Consider the following 25490-nt stretch of genomic DNA (forward strand, 5'->3'; position numbering starts at 1 on the left):
GTGATTTTTAGATGTTGTTCTTTATATCTTTTCTTTTTGTCACATTTTCTGCAAGAACATATTATTTACTTCTTTAGTCAGAAAGAAAAAGTCATTAAGTGTGATTTTAAGCCCAGCTTCACAATAGAAAGGCTGCTTCTGGAATCAGAAACCATATCTTGATGTCATATACACAGCTACCTTATTCAGCCCTTTGTGAAATATGGCAGATGTATATTTTGAATCTTTGCTGTCTCTCCTCTCAGGCTCGGAGGGAAAACTAACTATTGTAGCCCAGAAGATGAGCGTCCTCTCAGGTACAGAATTTCTCCACGGGTAGTGGGGAGTGTAGTAGTAGATGAGGGGTAACGTAACTGGTGACGTAAGGTGAGTCCGCTGGATCTTGACACCTCTGACAGTCTTGGACATCCCAGCCTGGCTCCTGTAAAAGGCAGGACGTCTGACAGGGGGTTGAGAGAGGGTCAGTGATGGCCAGAGGAGAGGCGTGGCCGCTGGGGAGGTGGGGGGCGACAGGAAGACTGGTGTGTTGGCAGTTTTGTGCTGACGAGGGGCTGAGCAGCGAACCCCCTGCCTTCCAGGGATCGGGAGTGTCAGTCATCACGTGGTGTCTGGGCCTTCCAGTCAAGTCCTGAGTGGGACCGTGGCTGAGCTGTTCATCCCATTCCTCCTGCAAGAAGGTAATTCTGTGCACCATGGTGAGGGTGCAGCCTGGACCCATCCTTGACCCTGGTTTTCACAGTTGGACCTGCCGTGAACCCCTTCTGAAGGCTCTGCTTCCTCTCCCTGAAGCATCCCTGCTTCCTCTCCCTTTACTCCTACCTGCTTTCACGTGCAGCTGGCAGTGATGTGACATCGGGCTGACTGGACATCTGCTTCTTGCCCTAGTTCACGAAGGCACCTTGGTGCATGCGGTCTCTGTCCTGGCTCTCTGGTGTAACCGGTTCACCACGGAAGTGCCCAAGAAGCTCACTGAATGGTTCAAGAAGGCCTTCAGCCTTAAAACCTCCACCTCTGCAGTGAGGCATGCCTACCTGCAGTGCATGTTGGTCTGCTTCCGAGGTGAGATGCTTCCCCCACAGTGGTGACAGAGGGCATCGTCACCATTCCAGGCTTTCCCTTTCAGTCCAGCTTTTTTTGCATCATTTCCCCCTAAGCCGCTGGGAGCATCAAGCTTAGTCATCCAGAAAGCCTAGGATCAGAGCCCAGTCTTCACAACAGATTCTGGCTTCTGCCCCTTATCAGACCTTCAGAATACAAAGCTTTATTCGGAGAGGCTCATAACCAGAACCTGTCACTCCATTTTCTGAAATCATGGAGAAGTGATTTTGATAAGAGTGATTTATAAGATGTAAATTATGCAAGCTTTACACTGGACCTGTTAGAAACAGCCACTGCCCTCACTTCAGCGCTGACAGACCTGTCATATGGGCGTGGGCATCTACCTCCTTCCCAAGCACAGCAGGAGGAAACTTCAAGTCTGTGTAGGAGCTTGATCCCCAAGGTAAAAATCTCTAATATTGAGATGGGCTCGTATTTCACTTAAAGTTTAAACTTAAGATGATTGTGTTTAAAGAACTGTCTGGGAGATTCCAAAGCTGCCTCTAGAGAGGTGACCCTCTTTGGTACAGTGTCTGTACTTGCAGATTTGCTGCACTGATCGAACTTGATTTTTATCTTGATTTTAAATAGCCAAGTCTGGGTTTAACCTAGTCTCTTTAGCTTGAGCTAGTTCTGCTCAATACTTTAAAGACAAACATAAAATAAACCTTTAAAATACACATTTTTTGGGTTCAAGTCCATGGCATCATCCGAATGAAATACTTTTTTCATTGTGAAATATTCTGACATACCAGTTTAGTGATTAAGAAAACATGGATTGGGTCTTCACTGGTGGTCCAGTGGTTAAGATTCAGCACTCCCAATGCAGGGGGCCTGGGTACGATCCCTGATTGGGAAACTAGGATCCCACATACTGCAACTAAGCCCACTTGCCACAACTAGAGAAGCCTGTGTGCCACAACAAAGACCCAGCGCAGCCAAAATGAATAAATAATTAATTAAAAAAAAAAAGAAAACATGGGTTTAGCTATAGTTTTGGTAGGTTTCTCCTTTTTTTTTTTTTTTTTAAATAGAGTTTAGTTCATTGGTCAGCGGATTGGTTCTGGTTTTTGGATTTGGGTCCGGAGGTTGCCTGGTGTGGGAAAAGAGCCCCACAGTGAAATTGGTCAACTTGAGGTTTGCCCTGGCTCTCCCTCAACCAGCTGTGTGGCCTTGGGCAACTGTCTTCACCTCTTTTGCTCTATTTCCTTATCCATTAAGTGAATAGCTGGATTGGACTAGTAAGGAACCATCTAGCTCTAGCTTTATGGTTATAGAGTTTGATTTAAGCCCTAGATTCTAATTCCACTTCTTCGAGATATTTGAAAGGTAACCAAAGGTGTTAGCCAGTTTAGACATGGGTAAATAACTCCTTTCTCAGGTAATCTTACCATTCTCGTGATAGGGGTGTTCTGTAAGGTGCTGGTCCTGTCTCCACAGGTGACACACTGTTGCAGGCCCTGGACTTGTTGCCCTTGCTCATCCAGACAGTAGAGAAGGCAGTCTCCCAAAGCACTCAGGTTCCCATAGTCACCGAAGGGGTCGCCGCTGCCTTGCTGCTCTCGAAGCTTTCGATGGCTGACTCACAGGCTGGTAAGAGTCCAGAGATGTCCGGGATGCTAGCATACAAGGGCCTCTTTCAGAGTCCTTGGGAGGAGTGCCTTGATATTTAGAATTTTACAGAATCAGCTTGGCCACTTACCACGCTGCGCCTCGGGGACACTTGTCACCTGCTGGGATGGATTTTATCTACAAGCCCCCATCCCTGAGCACTGGAGCAACAGGGCAAAGGAGGACAGTGACAGAGCCCCCTGGCTGCACTCCCATTGCACAGTGCAGCCCTGAGGCTTATCCCTGCAGATGATAAGTGGGACTTTGTCTTTAATTGGTTATATAGTCGTAGGGCCTAACATGAAAAGCTTCCCCTTACCAGCCCGTCTTCCAGCCACTAAGTTTCCCTCCTTGGATTAGTATTACCAATTTCATGTCCAGAGGTGGTCAATGCGTAATTGCCCAAATGCGCTGGGTAACATCCTGTACATGCCATATTATGTACTGAACACATCTTGGAAAAGATTCCAAACCAGTACAACAAAAAGAGCTTTCCTTTTTTTTGTGGCTACGTGGTATTCTGTGCCTGTGTAGTCTGCCTCCTATTCTGCACGCAGACATGGCTGAACTTACTCTTGTGGTTAGAAATGGAGTCAGCTTTTTTCACCTGTTACTGTGTGCCATCTGAGTACATGCCAAGCCACTGGGCTGCTTCTGCGGCAGGGAGGCAGAAGTGAACATGACCCTGCTTCAGCAAATTTTAAGCTGTTTTACTCTAGCGGGAGAGAGGATATGCAAAAATTATCTGTTGTTTAAGGCAAAGTGTGGCCTAAGAGCAGTTTTGAAGGAGGGATTGCTTTTAGTTTAGGGGTTGGGTGTCAGCAAAGGCTTCATGAAGGAGGGAGCATTTGAACTAGGGTCCTGCAGGCTAGAAGGGTTTCACTAGCTGAAAGGGGAACAGCCCAGTGTGAGTTCAGACCAGGGAAGGTCAGGGAAAGCACCGCAGTTGGACCTCAAGTAGTTCAGCATGGCACCTGGAGCAGATAGGAATTCCAGGTGGGAAGCAGCTCGTCTGGGCTCTTGGGGGCAGCAGAGAACCACCTCAGGTTTGCATATAGGTGATGCTACCAGGAGGACTGGTTAGCTCTCAGAACGGGAAAACAGTGAGTCTGGGAGTGACCCATGCCTGCCAGGGGAGCACTCCTGCCTGCTGCAGCGGAGGAGGGTCTGTCAGCAGAGCCAGCCCCAGCAGCCTCTGCATGGCGGGGACCAGCCCTCTATGTGGTGAGCTGTGCGGCAGAATGACCTTTTGTTTCTTGCAGAGGCCAAACTGAGCAGTTTCTGGCAGCTAATTTTGGATGAGAAGAAGCAGGTTTTTACTTCTGAGAAATTCCTGCTTATGGCTTCAGAGGATGGTGAGTCACTGCCCGCTTAGTTGGAGTTGAGTTTGGGGCTGAGTCTCTCTGGTGGGTCTTCAGAGAGGATCCTTCCCTGACTGCCTGCTGTTTTGACCAGACAGCTCAGCAAAAGCCTGGAGCAGAGTGATCTGGCCAATAGCTCAGCTTTCGTGGGAATGAATTTATTCCTGTGCGGTGTGGAAGACTAGGGAAATGGGAGGGAGGTGGGAGATTTGTAGAGACAGAGCACTAATAGTTGTGGAGCTGTGATATTAGGTGTAATTATAGCTGATTGGGTAATTGGTACTGTCTCAGAGATTTTCTTATGTTAAGAGGCAGCTGAGAAGCTCTGGTGAAGTGTGGCTGGCTCCACTCCCCCATCAGGAGATAGAAAAACCACTGGTTTCTGTCTTGGCAGAGAAGGAACAGTTGATCTTTAAGTGTGTGTTTAAAATTCTAGGTTGCCTTAGAAGTATCTGCCGCTAATTGGTGATTCAAAAAGTATTTTGACTCACAAATCACAACATTCTATTAATGAGCTACAACTGTTAGTTACTTCCTGATGTTTAAAAGGTGTTTAGCTAGGGACTTCCCTAGTGGTGCAGTGGTTAAGACTCTGAGCTCCCAATGCAGGGGGCCTGGGTTAGATCCCTGGTTAGGGAACTAGATCTCACATGCATGCCGCAACTAAGGAGCCCACCTGCTGCAAACTAAGACCTGGCACAACTAACTAAATAAATAAATATTTAGCTAGTTTTTGAATAGGAAATATATTCAAATAATACAAAAATAAAAGACCCAAGAGAGTCTACACTGAACATTATACCCTTGCTTTGGTCTCCAGCCGCCCAGTGTCCCTGGCCATGGAGAACCAATTTTATCAGCTTCTTGTGTATCTTTGATGTGGTAAATTTATACCAATAAATATCCTATGTGTCAGTTTTCTGCCTTTTTTACACAAATGGTAACATGCCTACTATATGCATTGTGCTGTCTAGATTTGGAAATCCTTTCATGTCAGTATGTAATGAGTGCTCTCATTCTTTTCTGGAACCGCATGGTAATTAAAAAAAAAATTATTTTATTGAAGTATAGTTGGATTTACAATGTTGTGTTAATTTCTGCTGTACAGCACAGTGATTCATTATGTATATATATACATTCTTTTTCATGTTCTTTTCCATTATGTTTTATCACAGGATATTGAATATAGTTCCCTAAGCTATACAGTAGGACCTTGTTGTTATAATTTTTAATTAAAAGAAAATGTATACTTTTGCTTGTTCCAAAATATACGTGTGCAGTTAGCAAAAAAGAAAATTCAGTAAATACATGTATATGTATAACTGAATCACTTTGCTGTACACCTGAAACTAACACAGCATTGTTAATCAACTATATTCCAATATAAAGTAAAAAGTTAAAAAAAAAATTCAAGTGAACTGTAATTTTACCTTTACATTTTGGTGTTCATTTTCCAGTTCTTCCCAGTTCTTTCCAGATGTGTTCTCTATTTTAAAAACACTTGTGCTGTTTCTCTCCCCTCCCAGCCCTGTGTACCGTGTTGCATCTGACGGAGAGACTGTTCCTTGACCATCCACAGAGATTCACAGGCAACAGAGTTCAGTACGTGGGGCTCGTTTACCTTTCCCCTTGGGCTAGGTGACGCAAACCCTGGTGGGAGCCTGAGACGCAGCAGTGTGTGACGGGTGGGAGGCTGGCTGTGGAGAGCCGCGTGCCCGGCCTTCCCCCAGGACACTTTGTCCCTGTGCTGCAGGCAGTACCACCGGGCTCTGGTGGCGGTGCTCCTGAGCCGCACCTGGCATGTGCGCAGGCAGGCCCAGCAGACGGTTCGGAAGCTGCTGTCCTCTCTTGGGGGCTTCAAGCTGGCGTATGGCCTCCTGGAGGAGCTGAAGACTGTCCTCAGTTCTCACAAGGTCAGGGCATCTGCACTCCAGAACTGGGGCTCGCAGACCCCCTTAGCTGACCCTGTTTATACTGTGGGATTTTAACTAGACTGCTCCTGGGCTGTTCTTACTCACTCAGGCTCTGTGGGATGCCAGAATCTTTTGTCCTGCCCTGGAGTTTGGGTAACACCTTGTTTCATATAATTCCTTTTCCTTTTCAGATGCTTTTCTTTCTTCCCAGGTTTTATGACATGTAGCTCAACCTTTTTATTCTTCAGTAATGGAAAAACACTTTGTTTTTAACGTACTTTATAATTTTTAAAGCACTTTCTACACATTGTCCCTTTTAGTTTTTCACAATGCCTTTAAAAGGCCGACAGGCTTACTACGCTTATTTTATGTGAGTTATCCAGGGTTCCGGCAGCTTAAATGACTTGCTCAGGGTCTCCCAGGCGGCAGGTGACAGAACTAGGAGTTGACTCCCAAGACCTGGCTCCTAATTTCAGTGCTCTTTGTGCCCTGTTTCACTGCTTCCCTCCCTCCCTAAGCCTGCTTGAGGGATGTGGGCCAGTGACCAACTTGCAGTCTTAGGCTAGGTCCCCTGAACCAGTTTCTGTTGCCTTCTTTACCCCGTGGGCTGTTTTAGGTGCAGAGCCATAGGTGCTTCCTCCCAGGCCCATCTTATAACCTGTGGGTCCCAATGCAGGGTGCTGGGCATCAGTCTCCACGCCAGCAGGGAGCCCAGAGAACACCGTGAATGAGAGGCAGCTGCATCCCTGGCATCTTCATCTCCTGTGTGCCAGGTCTGTACAGGGCTCTGAGCAGTGGGGGCTCATGTGTTGTCTCCCCACAGGTGCTGCCCTTAGAGGCTCTGGTGACCGACGCTGGGGAGGTGACTGAGGCAGGCAAGGCCTACGTGCCGCCTCGGGTCCTGCAGGAGGCTCTGTGCGTCATCTCTGGGGTGCCAGGGCTAGAAGGTGACATCACCAGCACAGAGCAGCTGGCCCAGGAGATGCTGATCATCTCCCACCACCCTTCCTTAGGTCTGCAGCTGGGGCGGGTGTGGGAGGGACGGGCCCTCTGTTGTAAGAGCAGGCGGGCAGAAGGCCTCAAAGAGCTCCCTTCCCTTCAGTGGCTGTGCAGTCTGGCCTCTGGCCAGCCCTTCTTGCCAGGATGAAGATCGATCCGGAAGCCTTCATTACCAGGCATCTGGATCAGATCATTCCCAGGATCACCACACAGAGCCCCCTGAACCAGGTAATTGCATGTGAGCTGGTTCTGGTCTCAGGTCAGAGCACAGACGGAAGATTCAGAGAAACAGGTGAAGGTGTGGTGAAAAGTGGGTTGGACCCTTGGGTTGCAAGTGGCAGAAAATGCAAACTAGTTTGAGCACCGGAGGGAACTTGCTGGTTCCCTCATCTAACTAGTAGGTCCCAGGATGTTACTGGACAGGGACTCAGATGTCCTCAGGACCTTGTAGGTGGTGCGTCTCTTGCTCTCTGTCCGTCTCTCTGTCTCATCCATCTGTGTCTCATCTCTGCTTTACATGGTATGGGCTGCATTCTCAGTCTCCCCTTTTTGATAGCAGGGTAGCTGTTCCAGGCTTACATCTTGTCTCCCCTCAGCTCCAGTGGGAAAAGCTTGCATTTTGCAATCATTTCAGCTGGCATGGGGTCTTACTGCCCTGGTTGACCTGACTTGAGGCTTGTGCTCTCTTGGGCCCATCCTTCTGGTCTCGTCACGTGCCCACCTCTGGAGCAGGCGGGGGCAGCTCCAGCTGAACCACAGAGGTTGAGATTGGGAGAGGAATGTGTCCTCCAAATCAGGGTGCTAGTACCAGATGGGTGCAACTTGCTGAGAAGGCAGGCACACACTGTCGCTGTCCACTTCAGCAGGCAGTGCTCAGAAAGAGCAGCAGTGGCAAGAATGGGAGCCAATAGCCTGGGGCGTTTAGGCGTGGCAGGACCCCCTCTAGTGCCAGCCGTGGTGCACACTGACTGTGTCTTTGTTTGTCTGGCAGTCTTCCATGAATGCCATGGGCTCCCTCTCCATCCTGTCCCCAGACCGGGTCCTCCCGCAGCTCATCAGCACCATCACCGCCTCTGTGCAGAACCCAGCGCTGTGCCAGGTGACGCGGGAGGAGTTTGCTATCATGCAGACCCCTGCCGGGGAGCTGTATGACAAATCCATCATCCAGAGGTGAGCCCCGCTCGTGGGCTTAGCTGCCCCCAGCCTTAGTTTTCTTGCCTGTAAGATGGAGACTGTGTGTCCTCCGTAGGGTCTCGTGAGGAATAAATGAAACTATCTGTTCATTGAGGGAGGGCTTGCTGTGTTCCAGGCACAGTGCTTAGGCTTGGGGATACAAGAGCACGTGGAGTGTCCAGCACCTTCCTGGTGCACGAGACTTAAGAGCTGCTTGGGATGTCATGGCTGGAGGGAAGCTGAAGGGCCTGGTGGCTCTTTTGAACCTGGCTGATCACCTGCTCTGGTGTTGCAGTGCCCAGCAGGACAGCATAAAAAAGGCCAACATGAAGCGAGAGAACAAAGCTTACTCCTTCAAGGAGCAGATCATCGAGCTGGAGCTGAAGGAGGTGGGTACATGGAGGCCTGGCACACGGGTGGCCTCAGGTTGTCCTTTGGGTCATCCTGACCCATCCTCCGACCTCCCCACTCATCCTGGGTCCTCCTGCCACACTCTGTCTACCCTTTCTTGGTAGCTTTCTCCACCCTCAACTCAAGGAAGACATTTTTCTTTCCGCTGGCAGAGGTCCATGTATTTCTTCTGCTAAGCGGTGTTGCTTGATTCTGTGCCTGTGCCACCAGCTCCAGGAAGGCCGGGGCCCTTCTGTCTTCCTGACAGTAGGCACAGGGCCTGGTGCAGTGTAGCTACCGGGGCATCGTGGTTCGTGCTGTATTGAGCGGTGACAGAACTGGTTCTGAGAGGCGCAAAGCACGCAGGGCTCTTTCCTGTCTCAGAGCCTTTGCGCCTCCCTTGGTCTTTTTTTTTCCTCCCTCAGTCTTTACGAGGCTGGGTTCTTGTCTTCCACATCTCTGCCCACATGTCCCCGTCGCAGAGAGGTGCCCCCTCTGCCCACTCTATCCAGAGTAGACCCTGACCCTCTTCTCATTTGCTGTGTCATAGTTACTCCTTCCATAGCATTTGTTATGATCTGTAGTCACCTTGTTTATGCATCTGTTTACCTGTTCATTGTCTACCTGCACCCACTAGATCATGATCTCTGTGAAGGCAGAGACTCGGTTTTGTTCTCACGGCCTCCCCAGCATCTAGGACGGTGCCTGGCACCATGTAGGTGCTCAGTAAATACTTACCAAGTGAATGAATGCTCTCAGCCTTTGCGAGGCTTCAGCTTATACTGGAAGAGAGTGTCTGCAGGCTGGCAGAAGGGGAGGCTCGCAGGAAGGGAGGCTGAGGTTAGGATTCTGAAGCTGCGTGGCTACCATACCCTTTCAGCACCTGGAGGGACTTTTCATTTCTCTAACATATAAAGGCCCTTCTTATGTTTGTTTATAGAGAATCTGGCAAGAAATCTCCTTTCTACTACTCTCTGTAGAAACAAGGTGGCTGTGGACTTGTGGGAGGTGGGAGAGGCCACATGGCAAGTTTGGGGGCCCAGGTCACAGAGTTGGAGCTGTCCTGGTGCTGATTGTGGAGCTGAGCTCACCCTGCTTGGTGAGAGGGAGGAAAATCTGTTCCCTGGAGATGGAATCGCTTTGCTTGTTCCCTTCAGGAGATAAAGAAGAAGAAGGGCATAAAAGAGGAGGTGCAGCTGACCAGCAAACAGAAGGAGATGCTGCAGGCCCAGCTGGACAAGGAGGCGCAGGTCCGGAGGCGGCTGCAGGAGGTAAGCAGTTGCTGCCACCACACGCCTGCGCAGTGAGTGCTGGGCCGCCCGCTCCTCGCTGTCGTGGGGCAGGGCCCCGCTGATGGGCCTCCTGGTGTGACTCTGCTTACAGCTGGATGGTGAGCTGGAGGTGGCGCTAGGACTGCTGGACACCATCCTGGCCAAGAACCCGTCTGGCCTGACCCAGTACATCCCTGTCCTGGTCGACTCTTTCCTGCCCTTGCTGAAATCTCCTTTGGCTGCTCCCAGGATCAAGAACCCTTTCCTGTCCTTGGCTGCCTGTGTCATGCCCCCTAGGCTCAAGGCTTTGGGTTAGTCCTCCTTGGCTGGCTGTGGGCTTGGCCCTGGGGCAGGATGGGGGTGGGTGGGGAGGCCCGCAGTGACTGCTAACTTGTGTCCTTGTGGGTGCAGCCTCGGGCGCCTCGAGCTGCATATCCTTAGCACATAGTGCCGCCTTCTCTCTCCCGTTTTACGTCTGCTGAACCTTCACTCTGAGGACCAAGTTTTAGATGCTAGTCGGTGATCTTTCTATAGCAGTTTTAAGTTCAGTGGCAGAGGGGTGGTTTGGTGCCACGTGGCCTGTCCGTGTAGCCCAGAGCTTCTGAGCAGCCACGTGTGGATGACCAGAGGTCTCTGTGGCCTTTAGCTTTCTGTTGGCTCTGGAGAAACAAAGACCAGGTGGTTTGGCTGGGAATTGTGGTGGCCTCGCTTTGTGGGTTGTTTAATGACCTTTTGGGTGAACATACCTTGAGCCTGGAGGGTATGTTCCCACGGACCAGGCTGGAGTTGGGCAGTACAGGTAGAACCTGCAGGAAGTGTTACCTGGCTGCCTGGGCTGTTGCATGGAAGGTGGGAGCACCATGTAGATAGAGCTTTACTTCCAGCTGAATAATCCTTGGGTGGCTCATGCCTCCTCTCACTTAGTACTTTTAACTCCTTAGTGTCAGAAGGATAGCTCCTTGTTGGCACGCCTGCCCTTTGGCACTGTCACATGCCAAAGATGAAGTGAGAAATTAGGTTGAGGATACTTTGGCAGAGCAGGATTGATTACTGTTAAGTCAGAGGGACATGGCATCTCTGCCCTGGGTCCCTGGTTTGCACCTGGTCCATATTCTGTGTCTTTGCATGGGTCATCCCCTGCTGGGTCCCTTCTCTTGGACACAGGAACTTTGGTGAGCCACGTGACTCTGCGCCTGCTGAAGCCAGAGTGTGCCCTGGATAAGTCATGGTGCCAGGAAGAGCTGTTGGTGGCCGTGAAGAGGGCAGTGACCCTGCTGCACAGTCACACCGTCACCAGCAGGGCAGGCAAGGGTGAGCCAGGTAAGGCACGGGCCGGACAAAGGGCACGAGGCGGTGTGAGCCGTGTGGGGGTTGCACGAGCTACAGCGTCTCCCTGCAGCGTCCCGTCTCCCGGGGCTTCTTGAGGCTGTGGCCTCTGGCGAGTCTCTTCCCTCCCTGGCCTTGATTTCCTCATCTGAGAAAAGGGAGATGGACAATTTTTGAGTCCAGTCCCCGGTGTTCTGAGTCACTGTGACCCCCGTGGAGGCTTTAGTTCTTGCCATTAGAATCTACTTGCCTGTTTTAACTCTCACGTTGTGGAACCGGGCAGTGCCTGGGGTAGGAGCAGGATTGGCTTTAGAACTTGGCTACTGTCTGTCGTCCCTCTTGTCATGCATGCCACATGCTTCAGGGTGTGAGGAAGGGCCTCCAGCCTTCCCCCTGCCCATGCGCCCTGAGGATGGATACTGAGGCAGCCGCGCTCAGGGCCCCGCCCAGCCTGCAGCATCAGTCTGCTTCTCGCTCTCACAGATGCCGCGCCCTTGTCCGCGCCAGCCTTCTCCTTAGTCTTCCCATTTCTGAAGATGGTTCTGACTGAGATGCCCCACCACAGTGAGGAGGAGGAGGAGCGCATGGCCCAGATTCTTCAGATCCTCACTGTGCACACCCAGCTGAGGGCCTCGCCCAGCAACCCGCCAGGGCGCGTGGACCAGGTCAGCCAGGGGGCTCAGCTCTGCCTCGGCTTGAGGGGGTGGGGGATGCAGGGGCTTCCTGACCCACGAACAGTTCTGGGAGGATCATGCAGCATGTGTGTACACCTATAGCAGCAGCCATTGGTGAGGAGAACCCAGATGTTCTATTCAGTGCAGTTGTCGAGGCCTCACAGAAGCTTATGGGTCTCCTGTGTCTGATAGCTTTTGACCCAAAGAAGTTGAAGGATCTTGTGTTAATTTATTGTGTTTCGTTTCTAACTCAGAAGGTAGTACTGATCACTCTCCCTGTGACTTACTTATGATTATGAGACGAGCTCGTTCGTTGAGGAGTTTTCTTTCTAATAGATCATGTTCTAAAAATTTGCCAAAGTAACGCATGCATAATTTAAAAACTTCCAATAGTACAGTAGCAAAAAGAGAAATGCCACTCCGCAGAGGTAACTACTGCTAGCAGTTTGACCTGTACCCTTGTGGACCTTTTTTTTAAGCACATACAAAGCTCATACCCACAAACACTGTAAAGCAAACATGCTTCTTTCGTGGGACTGTGTTCTCTGGGTCTCCCCCGGTGTCAGGATGCGTGTGATCCACATCGTGTGGATCTAATTTTACAGGCTGCGTGGGGTTCTGTGCTGTGGGTGCACCATGTTTTAGTCAACTTTTTACTTGTCGATTGGCATTTTAAGGTGGTCTCTAATGTTTCTGTGTTTTGCGCCTTGCTGAGGCATGCCCCTGTATGCTTATGCCACTTGCACACCGTGTGAGCGTCTCCACAGGACAGATTCTTGGGCATGGAATTGTTAGGCTATGTGATATGTTCTGAGCTATGCCCTCAGTAAGCGTTCCCTTTTCTCCAAACCTGATACAACCTCACTTAGTGTTAATCTTGCCAAGGATGTGTGAAAGAATGGTATCTTGTTTTATTTTGCATTTTTTTACTTACTTGCAAAGTTCAGTATCTCTTCATACGTTTATGGGCCACCTGTGCTTCATATTCTGTGAATTTCAACCAAGGTTAAGAGTTTATTTATTTTTAGTCCCTGATGATCATGGTTGCCTGGGGTTGGCTCCTGTGGGTTGAGTTGTAAACCTGACAGGGTTTCTACAGTGGAGTCAGCAGTATGACCCAGAATGTTCCCCTGTGGGTGAGACGGTGCTGCTTCATGTGCCACCGGGCTTGGTTACAGACCTTCCCCGGAGCTTCCCCCTGACTCACCTCTGTTCTCTCTTAGAATGGCCCGGAGTTGCTGCCTCGCGTGGCCATGCTGCGCCTTCTGACTTGGGTGATTGGGACAGGCTCGCCCCGACTGCAGGTGATCTGGTTCCCAGTTGGGTTTTGCTTGACTCAGTTCGCGACCCCAACCTCAGGTCCTAGTTCTCCCTCTCAGCCCTCAGTTCTGGCCTTGGGCAGAAGGGCTGCTTTTGAGAGCCAGCCTGACCGTTCTCAATTAGTGAGGGGTTTTGCGTGGGTCCTGCCACTGGCTTTGGCCCGGTGCTGGGGTCTGAGCCCTAGTAGGGCTGTGGGGTGGTGTTCTCAGTTCAGATTCCTCCCTGGGCCCCTTAGCCCATCACCTGGCTCTCCTGCCTGGCCCCATAGTAGGAAAAATTTGTCGAACTGAGCCCAGCGGATGGATATCTTCCTCAGGTTCTGGCTTCAGATGCCCTGACCACTCTGTGTGCCAGCAGCAGTGGCGAGGATGGCTGTGCCTTTGCGGAGCAGGAGGAGGTGGACGTGCTGCTCTGCGCCTTGCTGTCCCCGTGTGCTAGCGTGCGGGACACTGCGCTCCGGGTGCGTGCCCACTCCCTCACGGGGCTGCCTTGGCGTCCCTTGTCCCTCGTCCCTCAGTACTGCTGTTTGAGCTGCCCTGGTGGGAGATGCCGCACATGTGCGCCAGTGTGTCCTGGAGGCAAAGAGAAGAGGTCCCAGAGTGTGGCTTGGCAGTCATTCTAGGAGTTGGAACAGCTAAGCAGTTGTGATGTGTCACTGTCTTTTTCTTTACCTTGGAAGACTTCATCTAATTTCTAAAATGGAATGTGGATCTTGGTACTTTTATAGACAGACCTAACTCACAGGATTGTTTCATTTCTTTAACCCACTGCCTCATACTTGCCTTCTTGGTGCTTTGGGATCCAAAACTAAAGGATCCGCTTGGAGTATGAGGCATTAATTCCCAAGTGCCTGTCTGCAGCCTCCTGCTATTATCCTGCGACAGAGTTTTTACTGGTCCTTGGTAAAAATGTGAAAAGCAATGGCAATGTGGCACGTATTTCTTAGAACAAAGGGAATGTCCTGATTTTATCTGTCTTGCATATTTAGAGCTAAATTTTTAGGTTTTACGTTAAGAAAGATTCTACCACTGCATGTCACCATTTCACGAAAGAAAAGCTCTTTGAAGAGACAGAGCAACTAATGAGTTGAGCTGGCTCAAGGCACTCCCTAACCAGTGCTGTCCAGTGGACCCTTCTGCAGGGATGGAAGTATACACCTGTGCTGTCCAGCATGGTAGCCACCAACCAGCGTGTGGCTGTCCAGCATTTGAAATGTGACTGGTGCAGCTGAAGAAGTTAGAGTTCATTTTAATTGATTTTACTGTGGAGACCCGCGTGTGGCTGGTGGCTACATCTTGGATGGTTCAGCCCTAGAGGGAGGCAGGGGGTGGGGGGCAGGTCGGAGGCTCCTCCCAAAGGTCATGCCTCTCATGGTGTGATGCCACCCCCTCTCAGGGGCTGTTGGAACTCCACATGGTGTTGCCAGCACCTGATACTGATGAGAAGAATGGCCTGAATCTTCTGCGGAGGCTCTGGGTGGTCAAGTTTGACAAGGAGGATGAGATCCGGAAGCTGGCTGAGAGGTGAGAGCCGTTGGAAGGCTGGTTTCTCCTACTCTGTTCTCTCTCCCCTCATGAAATAACTGGACCCAGCGTGTTCAGCCTACAGAGGGCAAAAGGGCTGGGTGGTCGGGTTTGGTGGGGCCTGCGCTGCAGATCCTGTTCTGACCAGCCCCACCTTCGGTCTGCTGTAGGCTCTGGTCGACCATGGGCCTAGATCTGCAGCCAGACCTCTGCTCCTTGCTCATCGACGACGTCATCTATCACGAGGCAGCTGTGAGGCAGGCTGGGGCCGAAGCCCTCTCCCAAGCAGTGGCACGTTACCAGCAGCAGGCGGTGGAGGTTATGGGCAGGCTCATGGAGATTTACCAGGAGAAGCTCTATGTGAGTCATCTGTGCACCGCTAAGCGGTCTGGGTGTGTCAGGTTGGACCCTGTCCAGCCTCCCTGCTGCTCCAGACAGGAGCCACACTGTGGCTCAGGGTGGCTCGTGCCTGCTCTCCCACCTCACTCGGGCTGCTGGCTTGCCTGGAGAGAGCACTGCAGCGCAGTGATCAACCTTTCTGTTGCAGCGGCCGCCCCCAGTGCTAGACGCTTTGGGACGAGTTATCTCAGAATCCCCTCCAGATCAGTGGGAAGCCAGGTATGACAGCTGTTGCAGTTTTGTACCACTCTGCTTTCTGAGGGTGGCAGGTTGGCTGGGCTGAGTGCTGTGAGGAGGCAGCATGGGATAATGGATGAGTGGAGGGGAAGGGCAAGACCTCCCTCTGAGTCAGAGACCTGAGTGCAAGTTCTGGCCCCTCTGGCTAGCTGTGCAGCTGTGGGCATGTTTCTCCTTTCCTCTGGGGAACTCCATCTCTGTAGAGGTCCCTGGGTACCGCCGTACTGCTGTAGCTGAAAGAAGAATAGTGCTTAGTCTTACATCTGGTTCGTTCACCTCCCTCTCCTCTCCCTGGAGGGAGAGGCGTAGGCAGTGCACTCACATGTGGGGAAACAGAGGCAGAGCTGATCCCCTGCCCAAAGTCACCCTGTAGGAGGTAAACTCTGGGAGTTGGCAGGTCTCTATTTTACAAGTGGGCCGTTCCAGACCAGTGGGCGGGGCAGTGGGTAAGCACAGGGCATTGGGCTGTGTGCTCTGCTCTGCCTGCGGAAGCAGTGTTTGCTGTTGGCAGGCTTACTCGCCTAGTGACATACTGGGATGGATGCCATCGGCAGGGGAGGCCTCTGGCCTGCCCTTGCCCCCCTGACACATTCTCCCTTCTTTCCCAGATGTGGCTTGGCTTTGGCCCTGAATAAGCTCTCCCAGTGTTTGGACAGTTCTCAGGTGAAGCCACTCTTTCGATTTTTTGTCCCTGATGCCCTCAATGACCGAAACCCAGATGTCCGAAAGTGCATGTTGGATGCAGCCCTTGCGACCCTCAACACGCATGGGAAGGTAAAAGATTCCAGCCAGCTGAGGAAGTGAGGAGAAGGCTGGGCCAAGGTGGGCTGAGCAGTGGTGCCTCAGGGAGGCTGAGTGCTGGAAATCTTGGCAGGGCACTGGGCCCCCGTGGAAAATTCCAGTTGTATTTCTTTTGAGTCATAAAGACCCTGAAAGGGTGTTAAATTCTTGTCAGTCTGCTTCATTCCTGCCAGAAAACTGGGAAACCCGCTGACATGGCTGGCTGGCTTGTCAGGATGCCTGTCCCAGAGCCAGACTTGGGCTTGGTCCTTGGGCAGAGACCGTCATCCCCAGGCACAGCCGATGGGCCTGACGTGAGGCTCTGGATGCTCTTGGCTTTCCAGGAGAACGTCAACTCGCTGCTGCCGGTGTTCGAGGAGTTCCTGAAGAATGCACCCAACGATGCCAGCTACGACGCCGTGCGGCAGAGCGTGGTGGTCCTAATGGGCTCTCTAGCCAAGCACCTGGACAAGAGCGACCCCAAAGTGAAGCCTATTGTTGCCAAGCTCATCGCTGCCCTCTCTACCCCCTCCCAGCAGGTACCTGCCCGCTGACCTGGGGCCCCAACTATGGATGGGCAATGGGTTGGTAGGGACAGAGTCGGGTGTCAGGGTCCAGAAGGCCCAGTTCTCTGTGAGGAGTCATCCCATCTCTCAGGGGACAGCCTGGTGTATAGTCAGGAATATCCTAGAGGGGGAGTTAGTTTGTTACTTTGTTCCAGTAGACCTCCTTAGATGTTTTCACTTTTTCTGCTCATTTACTAATAGTCATTTTTTGCATTTAGTGTAAACCTGGCCCTGGGGATACAAAGATTTAAAAAAAAAAAAAAAGAATCATTCTCCACGTGTTAGGCCTTTCCTGATCTTCTCTGTGTTAGTTATATGTTTTAGGGGCCTTTTTTTTTTTTTTAGGGAAGACTTTCAATCTGGAGAGTTTATTCTTTAGCTTTGAAAAATAGTCTTATATTATTTCTTTGATCATTTCCTCTTCACATATTTTCTGTTCTTTTTTTAATATATATATATATAAATTTATTTATTTATCTATTTATTTATTGGCTGTGTTGGGTCTTATTGCTGTGCATGGGCTTTCTCTAGTTGCGGCGAGTGGGGACTACTCTGTTGCGGTGCACGGGTTTCTCATTGTGGTGGCTTCTCTTGCTGCAGAACACAGGCTCTAGGTTCGTGGGCTTCAGTAGTTGTGGCACGTGGGCTCAATAGTTGTGGCTCATGGGCTCTAGAGTGCAGGCTCAGTAGTTGTGGCACACGGGCTTAGTTGCTCCATGGCATGTGGGATCTTCCTGGACCAGGGATTGAACCTATGTCCCCTGCATTGGCAGGTGGATTTTCAACCACTGTGTCACCAGGGAAGTCCCCTTTTTTTTTTTAAGAACTTTTATTGAGATACAGTTAACATACAATAAACTGCATATATTGAGAGTGTACAATTTGGTGGGGGCCTTTTAATGCAGCCTCCAAGCTGTAATGCAGAGGATTTTTTTTTTTCTCTTTTTTGAAAAACACATTTACACGTGTTTGCGTGTAACTATGACTTGCTGTGACTTGCATTTTGGACCACCAGAGTGTCCTCCCCAAAGGCACAGTTGAAAACCATAGGTTTACAGAATTGTGGTCAAATAAGCTGTCAGAGTACCCAGCCTCCACAGCGTCCTCCCTGGGCCCCTGGCTGCAGGCTGCCTCACTACCCTGGCTGGGTTTTGTGAGCTGCGGCTGGATGGCGATTGATAGCATCTTTTGGGACCACTTGATTTGGGCCTGGCCCTGTAAGGCCCAGCCCCATTTCCTTGTGACTCTGACAAATTTGAAAATTGAGAGACTTGGGCTGTTTTTAAGAAGAGACACAGTAGCATGCTTCTCTCTGAATCTTTCTCTGTGAGTGGGTTTATTATTTTTTCATTTTTATTTTTTTTAATATTTATTTATTTGGTTGTGCTGGGTCTTAGTTGTGGCAGGTGGGCTCCTTAATTGCGGTAGGCGGGCTCCTTAGTTGCGGTAGGTGGGCTCCTTAGTTGCAGCATGCATGTGGGATCTAGTTCCCTGACCAGAGATGGAACCCGGGCCCCCTGCATTGGGAGCGTGGAGTCTTATCCACTGCGCCACCAGGGAAGCCTCTCTGTGAGTGGGTTTAATCTTCCTGAGATTTTACACCACCTGCCCAGGCCTAGGTTCTCTCTTCAGACCAGAAATAGCACTGTAATGGCTGCTGCTCTCCTGGCTAACAGAGTCGTGTGCACCCTGAGGGAGTGCATCAGACGTGAGCATGTGCCACCGTCTGCCTCTCCTGCCCTGTGTGGTCTCATGGGCGGTGGCTGAGATGGGGCTGGGGGACGTCTGGGGCTGAGGCGCTGCGGAGGACTGTGTTGGCCAGCGGGGCCTGGCTGTGGTGGAGCCGTGGTGCTGATGCGGCAGCCCCCTCCCACAGGTCCAGGAATCCGTGGCCAGCTGCTTGCCGCCCCTTGTGCCTGCCATCAAGGAGGACGCGGGAGGGATGATCCAGCGGCTGATGCAGCAGCTGCTGGAGTCAGACAAGTACGCCGAGCGCAGGGGGGCTGCCTACGGGCTGGCGGGCCTGGTGAAGGGCCTGGGCATCCTGTCGCTGAAGCAGCAGGAGATGATGGCTGCGCTGACCGATGCCATCCAGGACAAGAAGAACTTCCGCCGCCGAGAGGGTGAGTGTCTGCCAGCTCGGTGCTGCCCAGCGTGGGAGGTCTGTCCCCATGGCGGCCAGAGGAGGGACTCTGGCTTCTCCTGCCGGCTGAGGGCTGGTGTTTGTGTGTGTGCTGCAGGGGGCAGCTGTCTGTGAGCCATTCCATCCCCATTCTTGCCGCTGAGGCCTGGGTGTCCTTATTCTAACTCAGCAGCACCTCAGCTGGGAGAGACTCGGCCTTTCTAGCTCTTAGTGCTCCCTGTTCTCGCCTCCTTTCTTTCTTTTTTCTTTTTTTTAATTATTTGTTTATTTTTGGCTGCTTTAGGTCTTAGTTGTGGCACGTGGGCTTAGCTGCCCTGTGGCATGTGGGATCCTAGTTTCCCAACCAGGGGTCAAACCTGTGTCCCCTGCACCGAAAGGCAGATTCTCAACCACTGGACCACCAGGGAAGTCCCTCGCCTCCTTTCTGCTCAGGGGAGGCAGAGGGGCTGCTCCCTCATGGGGCGGCCACTTTAGTCCCACCGCCGCCCCGAGTGTTTCCAGAGGGTGAGGGGGTGGTGAGGAGCTTGTCCCGTGACTGCCCCCAGAGGACATCCCGTCCCCAGCTGTCCCGCCTCCTCCCCCAGGAGCCCTCTTTGCCTTCGAGATGCTCTGCACCATGCTGGGGAAGCTCTTCGAGCCGTACGTGGTTCACGTGCTGCCCCATCTGCTGCTGTGCTTCGGGGATGGGAACCAGTATGTGCGTGAGGTAAGTCCCGAGGCTGCACCTGGGAACAGCTGGCGGTGGTTCGAGGCCCCTGCCGCTGGAACCCCTCTGCCCACACCTTGGGCACTGGATACTGGTATGGACTCCTATGGTTCCCAGTGAAGTACTGAAGCCCTGTGAGATGAGAAACCACGTCTCTCCTGCTCAGCTGTCTCTGTGGGCCTGGGCACAGGGTCTGACGCAGTAGACCCCCCAATGAGCATTGGTCACCAGGGGAACACTCGGTCCAGCATCAGGCCTTGACCTCTGCATGGCTGAGGAGGCCCCTGAAGGTCTTTTCTCCTTCCTTGAGGCTGCAGATGACTGTGCCAAGGCTGTGATGAGCAACCTGAGTGCTCATGGGGTGAAGCTGGTGCTGCCCTCCTTACTGGCTGCCCTGGAGGAGGAGTCCTGGAGGACCAAAGCCGGTAAGGCCGCTCCCTCTGTGTCTCTGTCTCAGCTTCCTGTTCTGAAAACTGCCCTCATGGGTCCAGAGCCACAGCTCTTGTCCTGTGTGTGCTCCCTAGCCCAGGGATGAGGCCAAGACTCTCGTTAGGCAGCTCATTCCTTTAATAGTTTATGTGCTTTCATGCAAAGAACAGGCCTCTGAGAGGAGCTACAGACCTAAGTTAGGAAATCCCAGAGCTTTAAAGCTAGTCTGTGGCTAGGTCTGTGATTTTAAAGCCTTTCCCCCCATTAAGCCCCTTTTTAAAAAAGGTAATTTTATTTGAAATCCTAATCCGTAAAACAGAGCTGCTCAGGTTTGGCAGGGGGTAGTCACCGTTGAGGCTTCCTCCTCAGTCCTTCAGGCTTCACTGTACGTCTTGAAAAATCACAGTCTTAATCAGTCTCCTCATTTGTGGAAGAGAAATTCAGTGAGTTGATCTTGGATCACTGTCAGCGCTGAGCCGGGTCTGGCCTCTCTCCCCAGCACTGCCCGGCCTCTTGCCCAGGCTCCCTGGCTCAGCAGGCCTCAGGAGCATTTTGCTCACCCGGCTGGAGCCAGGCCCTGTGCCCTCCTCCTGGGACTGCTGGAGCATGGTCTGCAGAGGAGCACGCCACTCGTGGCAGAGGAGCACTGCCTTGCCCGGGCAGCCAGCCCAGGCGACTTGCCAGCCTGTGCTCAGTGATTTCATGCTGGGCGTGTGTCTGCCGTCTGCAGGGTCGGTGGAGTTGCTTGGGGCGATGGCATACTGTGCTCCCAAGCAGCTGTCGTCCTGCCTGCCCAACATCGTGCCCAAGCTCACGGAGGTGCTCACCGACTCCCACGTCAAAGTGCAGAAGGCCGGACAGCAGGCACTCAGGCAAATCGGCTCCGTCATCAGGAACCCGGAGATCCTGGGTATGCTTTTCCCATGAGGGCACTGGCCCGGGGTCCTCCCCCTGTCCCTGGATGCTGCAGGGCACATGTGCCCATTCAGCACAGGCCCTCTGAGGACAGATATGTTCACACTGAGATAACCTCTAAATTTGGGGAAGCCCTTTCCCTACGATAATAAGTGGAAAGTAGTTTGGAAGTGATCTGTTTTCCTGTTGGTCAGGTAGGGAAACTGAGTTGTTGGCCCAGAAGCAACTTGACTCTAAGGGGGCCTTGATGTCAACAGATAAACGACAAGCTCTGGACCACATCAGCATCATCCAAAGTGTTATGTTTTGGGGAACTTTCTGTTCTGTCTCGTTCCAGGAGATCTGTGATAGAGGGAAGGTTAGGGAGCTTACTCTTTGGTAAGGTTCTTTCCTGAGTGATTAAACCGTACTTGTTAATTTTTAAGCTTCAGCATAGAGCATCAGTACCCATTCAGTGTGTTTCAGCCTGAGTATTTCCAGACTTGTTTTCATTCAGAAAATGATGGGTTTTTATTTTTCTTTTTTAAGGGATGAATAGGTAGATGTGGATTTTATTGTTGTTGTTTACAATGTCCAACACCCCGGGGGATTTCTGAGGCCCAGAACAGTCTCATCTCTACCAAATGAACGCCTTCATTTTTGGAATCCAGCCTGGGCCTTTTCTTTTTCTTTTTCTTTTTTTTTTTTAATGTATTTATTTATTTATTTATTTTTTTATTATTTTTTTTTGGGGGGTACACCAGGTTCAATCAACTGTTTTTATACACATATCCCCATATTCCCTCCCTTCCTTGACGCCCCCCCCTCGAGTCCCCCTCTTTTTTTTTTTAATTGAGTAGTTTCCATAATGTAAAATTCACCTCTTAAAAAATGTACAACTTAGTGGGTTTTAGCACATTCACAAAATTACGTATCACCATTGTCTAGTTCCGGGGCATTTGCATCACCCCAGAAAGGAACCCCACACCCATTAGCGTTCACTCCTCATTTCCCCTCCTACCTCCAGCCCCTGACAACCACTAATCTATTTTCTGTCTCTGAGTTTTTCTATTTTGGACGCTTCATGTAAATGGCATTGTACAGTTTGTGGCCTTTTATGTCTAGCTTCTTATGTTTAGCATTATATTTTCAAGGTTCATCCACACTGTAGCATGGATCAGTACTTCTTTCCTTTTATGGCCTAATAATATACTCCATTGTGTGAGTACACCACGTTTTGTTTATCCACTCGTCAACCGGTGGATGTTTGGGTTGTTTCCATTTTTTAGCTATTGTTGCTGTGAACATTTGTGTCCAAGGTTTTTTTTGGGTTTTTTTGTTTTTTGGTTTTTTTTTTGTAGACATGATTTCAGTTCTCTTGGTTAGATACCTAGGAATGAAATTGCTGGGTCATATGGTAACTGTTTACCTTTTTGAGGACCTGCTAGACCGTTACCCCAGGCGGCTGTACCATTTGACATTCCCAGCAGCAAGGTATGCGAGTTCCAGTTGCCAACACTGTTATTGTCCTTTGGTTACAACCATCCTAGTGGGTGTGAAGTGGCATCTAATTGTGGTTTTGATTTGCATTTCCCTAATGACTAATGATGTGGAACATTTTTTCATGTGCTTATTTTTCACTTACTTGTCTTCTTTGGAAAACTGTCTATTCAAATCCTTTGCCCATCTTTTAATTGGGTTATTAGTTTTTTCTTTTTTTGGTTTTTGGTGGTTTTTTTTTTTTTTTGGTCCGTGTGAGTGCGTAGCTTGCAGGATGTTAGTTCCCTGACCAGGGATTGAACCCAGACCCTGGCATTGAAAGCGCCGAGTCCTAACCACTGGCCCGCCAGAGAATTCCCTTAAAACTCTTGACCAGCATGTGTCTTTATAGTGCTTGAATTCCCTGGGCTTGTGGAAAAGATAAGCCAGGTATTTCTCTCGGACTTCCTTCCGCTGGGCCGATGGTGCTGACTTTTGAGGGCTCATTGTATCTGGGCTTAGCTGCTCTGAGCATTGTGTGTGTCACCCCCACCACTGGTTCAGGGGCCTTTGGTGTCTCCAGTTTTCTCATAGAACCACTTTGGGTTGCGGCTTCCAGGATAAGATCCATGTTGTCCGAGTAGCTCTCCCACGGAGGCCCAGCGCTGAGGCTGCAGCTCAGTGCCACTGAAGCTGGCCCACAGGTGCCCCACCAGACCACAACTCTGTGGCACAAAGGGGTGACAACTGCCGCCCCCACACTGCTTCCTGCTGGGGAGCAAGAATAGAATTGCTCTTTGCAGACAGGCTGGTTTCTTCAGCGAGCGACTTGCGGGCATCTAGGAAGGGGTGACCCTGGACTCCCTTGTCTTCTGACCCGCTCTAGTGCTGGGCATCCAGCAGCTTTGCCACACCATAGACTTGTACGAAGCAGCCTCTCTCTTGTTCGGACACGCAGCCATTGCCCCAGTCCTGCTGGATGCCCTGACAGACCCCTCTCGGAAGACCCAGAAGTGCTTGCAGACCTTGCTGGACACCAAGTTTGTCCATTTCATCGATGCCCCATCCCTGGCCCTCATCATGCCCATTGTCCAGAGAGCCTTCCAGGACCGTTCCACGGACACACGGAAGATGGCAGCCCAGATCATTGGCAACATGTACTCCCTGACAGACCAGAAGGTATCAGCCCATATGGGTCTCATGCAGGACAGACCAATGCATGCTGGTTTAGAGCAGAGTCCCTACCAACAGTAGACAGAGGAGAGCTGTGGGCATTTGATCCCTGATTATATTTAGGGGGAGAAATGGACCACTTTGGGGTGGAGGGTGGAAGTCTAGGCTCTCTGGGCATCTTGCAGAGCATAGTGATACAGGTCCTTATTAGCTAAGCGCCCAGGTGAGGCCTGTCCCAAGTGGGCTCCTTTTATAGATTGACAGGGAGGAGAGGTCCAGCCTTGCCTTTGATCTTTCAGGAGTGTTTGGAAAGTGGCTGTTGCTTTGACAGCTTGCAATGTTTTCTTGTCACAAGCATTTGCTTCTGTAAGCCGCTCAGAGGAAATTAGCCTGATTTGGGAGGTTTACTTTATTTGTTTGTTTACTTGCTCCTAGGGGCTTGTATGTGTGCTCTCACTAGCACAGCTCTGCTTTGCTTGCCGAAGCTAAGGGCACAAGAGATAAAGTGGGAAAGTTTTGTCAATCCTAGGAAATTTGGGAAATTTAGAAAACCAAAAAATTTTATCCGTAGCTCTCCAAAAGCTAAAACAATTATTGTTAATGTTTTAAATTACATTTAAAAAATGCTATTCCCGAATATAAATGTATTTCCAACTTATAACAAGTTATTCATCAAACTGAGCTTTTAATAGTTATGTAATATTCCAACAAGTTTATATATCATAACTTACATAATTCTATTGTCGGTCATGTAGTGTCCAAGGTTTTTTGCTATTTTAAATGATGCTGCAGTGAACATAAGGCTTTTTCTATATTTAAAACTTTCTGAAAGCTAAATGCTGTATCAAGACATAAACCTTTTAAGGTGAAGAAAGTGAAAAGATGATAATGCAATTCTGAGAGGAAAGTGCCAAGAGAATTTCCTAGATTCCCGAGGCTGGGCAGCCCTAGGTCCCAGGAGGAGGAAGAGCATTGAACTGCAGCTGGGGGCTCTCTTGACCTCTTGAGGATGGGCCTGGGGTCTCTCATAGGTTTCCCTGAACAATCACATGGGGCCTTCAAGGAACCAGTAGGGGTTCTTTGCCAGCTGACAAGCACCCCTGTGAGCGCTGCTTGTCAGCAGAATGGTGTGGTCAGGGTCCACAGCGGAACAGGTCTGGAGAAAGCTGGAATCGGGCCTCCTCTGAGTCACCTCTGCTGTTGTTGCAGGACTTGGCTCCTTACCTGCCAAGCGTGACGCCTGGTCTGAAAGCCTCTCTTTTGGACCCTGTACCTGAGGTGAGTCTGGGAGGAGAGGGGGCAGGAACTCGTTATTTTAGTCCAGTCCCAGAAAATTGATTCCTGAGATTTCCCTATAAGCTGCGTTTGCGTCTGTCTGATAAAGGGAAGGAGACCGCAGGGACCCCCTCCTTGCTTCTGCGTGGTCACCTAGTCTTGAGCCACATCTCCTCGGCATCCCTGTTCTCGATTACCTGACAGGTGCGGACGGTATCTGCAAAGGCTCTTGGGGCCATGGTGAAGGGCATGGGGGAGTCGTGCTTTGAGGACTTGCTGCCGTGGCTGATGGAGACACTGACCTATGAGCAGAGCTCTGTGGATCGCTCAGGCGCTGCGCAGGGTGAGGCAGGGCAGGCCCAGGGGCCAGACCAGGAATGCCCTCTGAGGACTCTTAGATCCAGTGGGCTTATTCTGTCCCTTTTTTGCAGGGTTGGCCGAGGTCATGGCTGGCTTGGGGGTGGAGAAGTTGGAGAAGCTGATGCCAGAAATTGTGGCTACAGCCAGCAAAGTGGACATTGCACCCCACGTCCGAGATGGCTATATCATGATGTTCAACTACCTGCCCATCACCTTCGGGGACAAGTTCACTCCTTATGTGGGGCCCATCATCCCCTGTATCCTCAAAGTAGGCACCAGCGACCATGCTGAGGATAGCATTACTGAGGAGGGCAGGACACATGCACTCTCCCACTTGCCAATGGGGGCTGGGTGGCAGGAGTCATCCTGCTCTTCAGGGAGTCCTATTTC

At 50.9% G+C, this 25490-nt stretch overlaps 1 protein-coding gene across 1 annotated transcript in view; it reads left to right on the plus strand.

Moving 5' to 3' along the window:
* The window catches only part of GCN1 (GCN1 activator of EIF2AK4), a 54827-nt gene that overhangs the window by 14882 nt on the left and 14455 nt on the right, over positions 1-25490 (plus strand). Inside the window, exons 12-41 of the mRNA XM_057745107.1 lie at positions 246-296; positions 579-677; positions 886-1059; positions 2539-2691; positions 3972-4064; positions 5597-5672; positions 5824-5983; positions 6807-6996; positions 7086-7210; positions 7974-8152; positions 8451-8544; positions 9703-9816; positions 9929-10127; positions 10981-11136; positions 11626-11807; positions 13040-13120; positions 13453-13596; positions 14532-14659; positions 14830-15019; positions 15207-15277; positions 15904-16069; positions 16420-16614; positions 18518-18764; positions 19369-19490; positions 19801-19915; positions 20650-20829; positions 23251-23471; positions 24675-24743; positions 24945-25083; positions 25172-25368. Of these exons, the coding sequence (XP_057601090.1) occupies positions 246-296; positions 579-677; positions 886-1059; positions 2539-2691; positions 3972-4064; positions 5597-5672; positions 5824-5983; positions 6807-6996; positions 7086-7210; positions 7974-8152; positions 8451-8544; positions 9703-9816; positions 9929-10127; positions 10981-11136; positions 11626-11807; positions 13040-13120; positions 13453-13596; positions 14532-14659; positions 14830-15019; positions 15207-15277; positions 15904-16069; positions 16420-16614; positions 18518-18764; positions 19369-19490; positions 19801-19915; positions 20650-20829; positions 23251-23471; positions 24675-24743; positions 24945-25083; positions 25172-25368 (4310 nt within the window). The remainder of the gene's footprint in view (positions 1-245; positions 297-578; positions 678-885; positions 1060-2538; positions 2692-3971; positions 4065-5596; positions 5673-5823; positions 5984-6806; positions 6997-7085; positions 7211-7973; positions 8153-8450; positions 8545-9702; positions 9817-9928; positions 10128-10980; positions 11137-11625; positions 11808-13039; positions 13121-13452; positions 13597-14531; positions 14660-14829; positions 15020-15206; positions 15278-15903; positions 16070-16419; positions 16615-18517; positions 18765-19368; positions 19491-19800; positions 19916-20649; positions 20830-23250; positions 23472-24674; positions 24744-24944; positions 25084-25171; positions 25369-25490) is intronic.

The sequence above is a fragment of the Hippopotamus amphibius genome, chromosome 8 (genome assembly GCF_030028045.1).
Source record: "Hippopotamus amphibius kiboko isolate mHipAmp2 chromosome 8, mHipAmp2.hap2, whole genome shotgun sequence".
Taxonomy (NCBI): Eukaryota; Metazoa; Chordata; class Mammalia; order Artiodactyla; family Hippopotamidae; genus Hippopotamus; species Hippopotamus amphibius.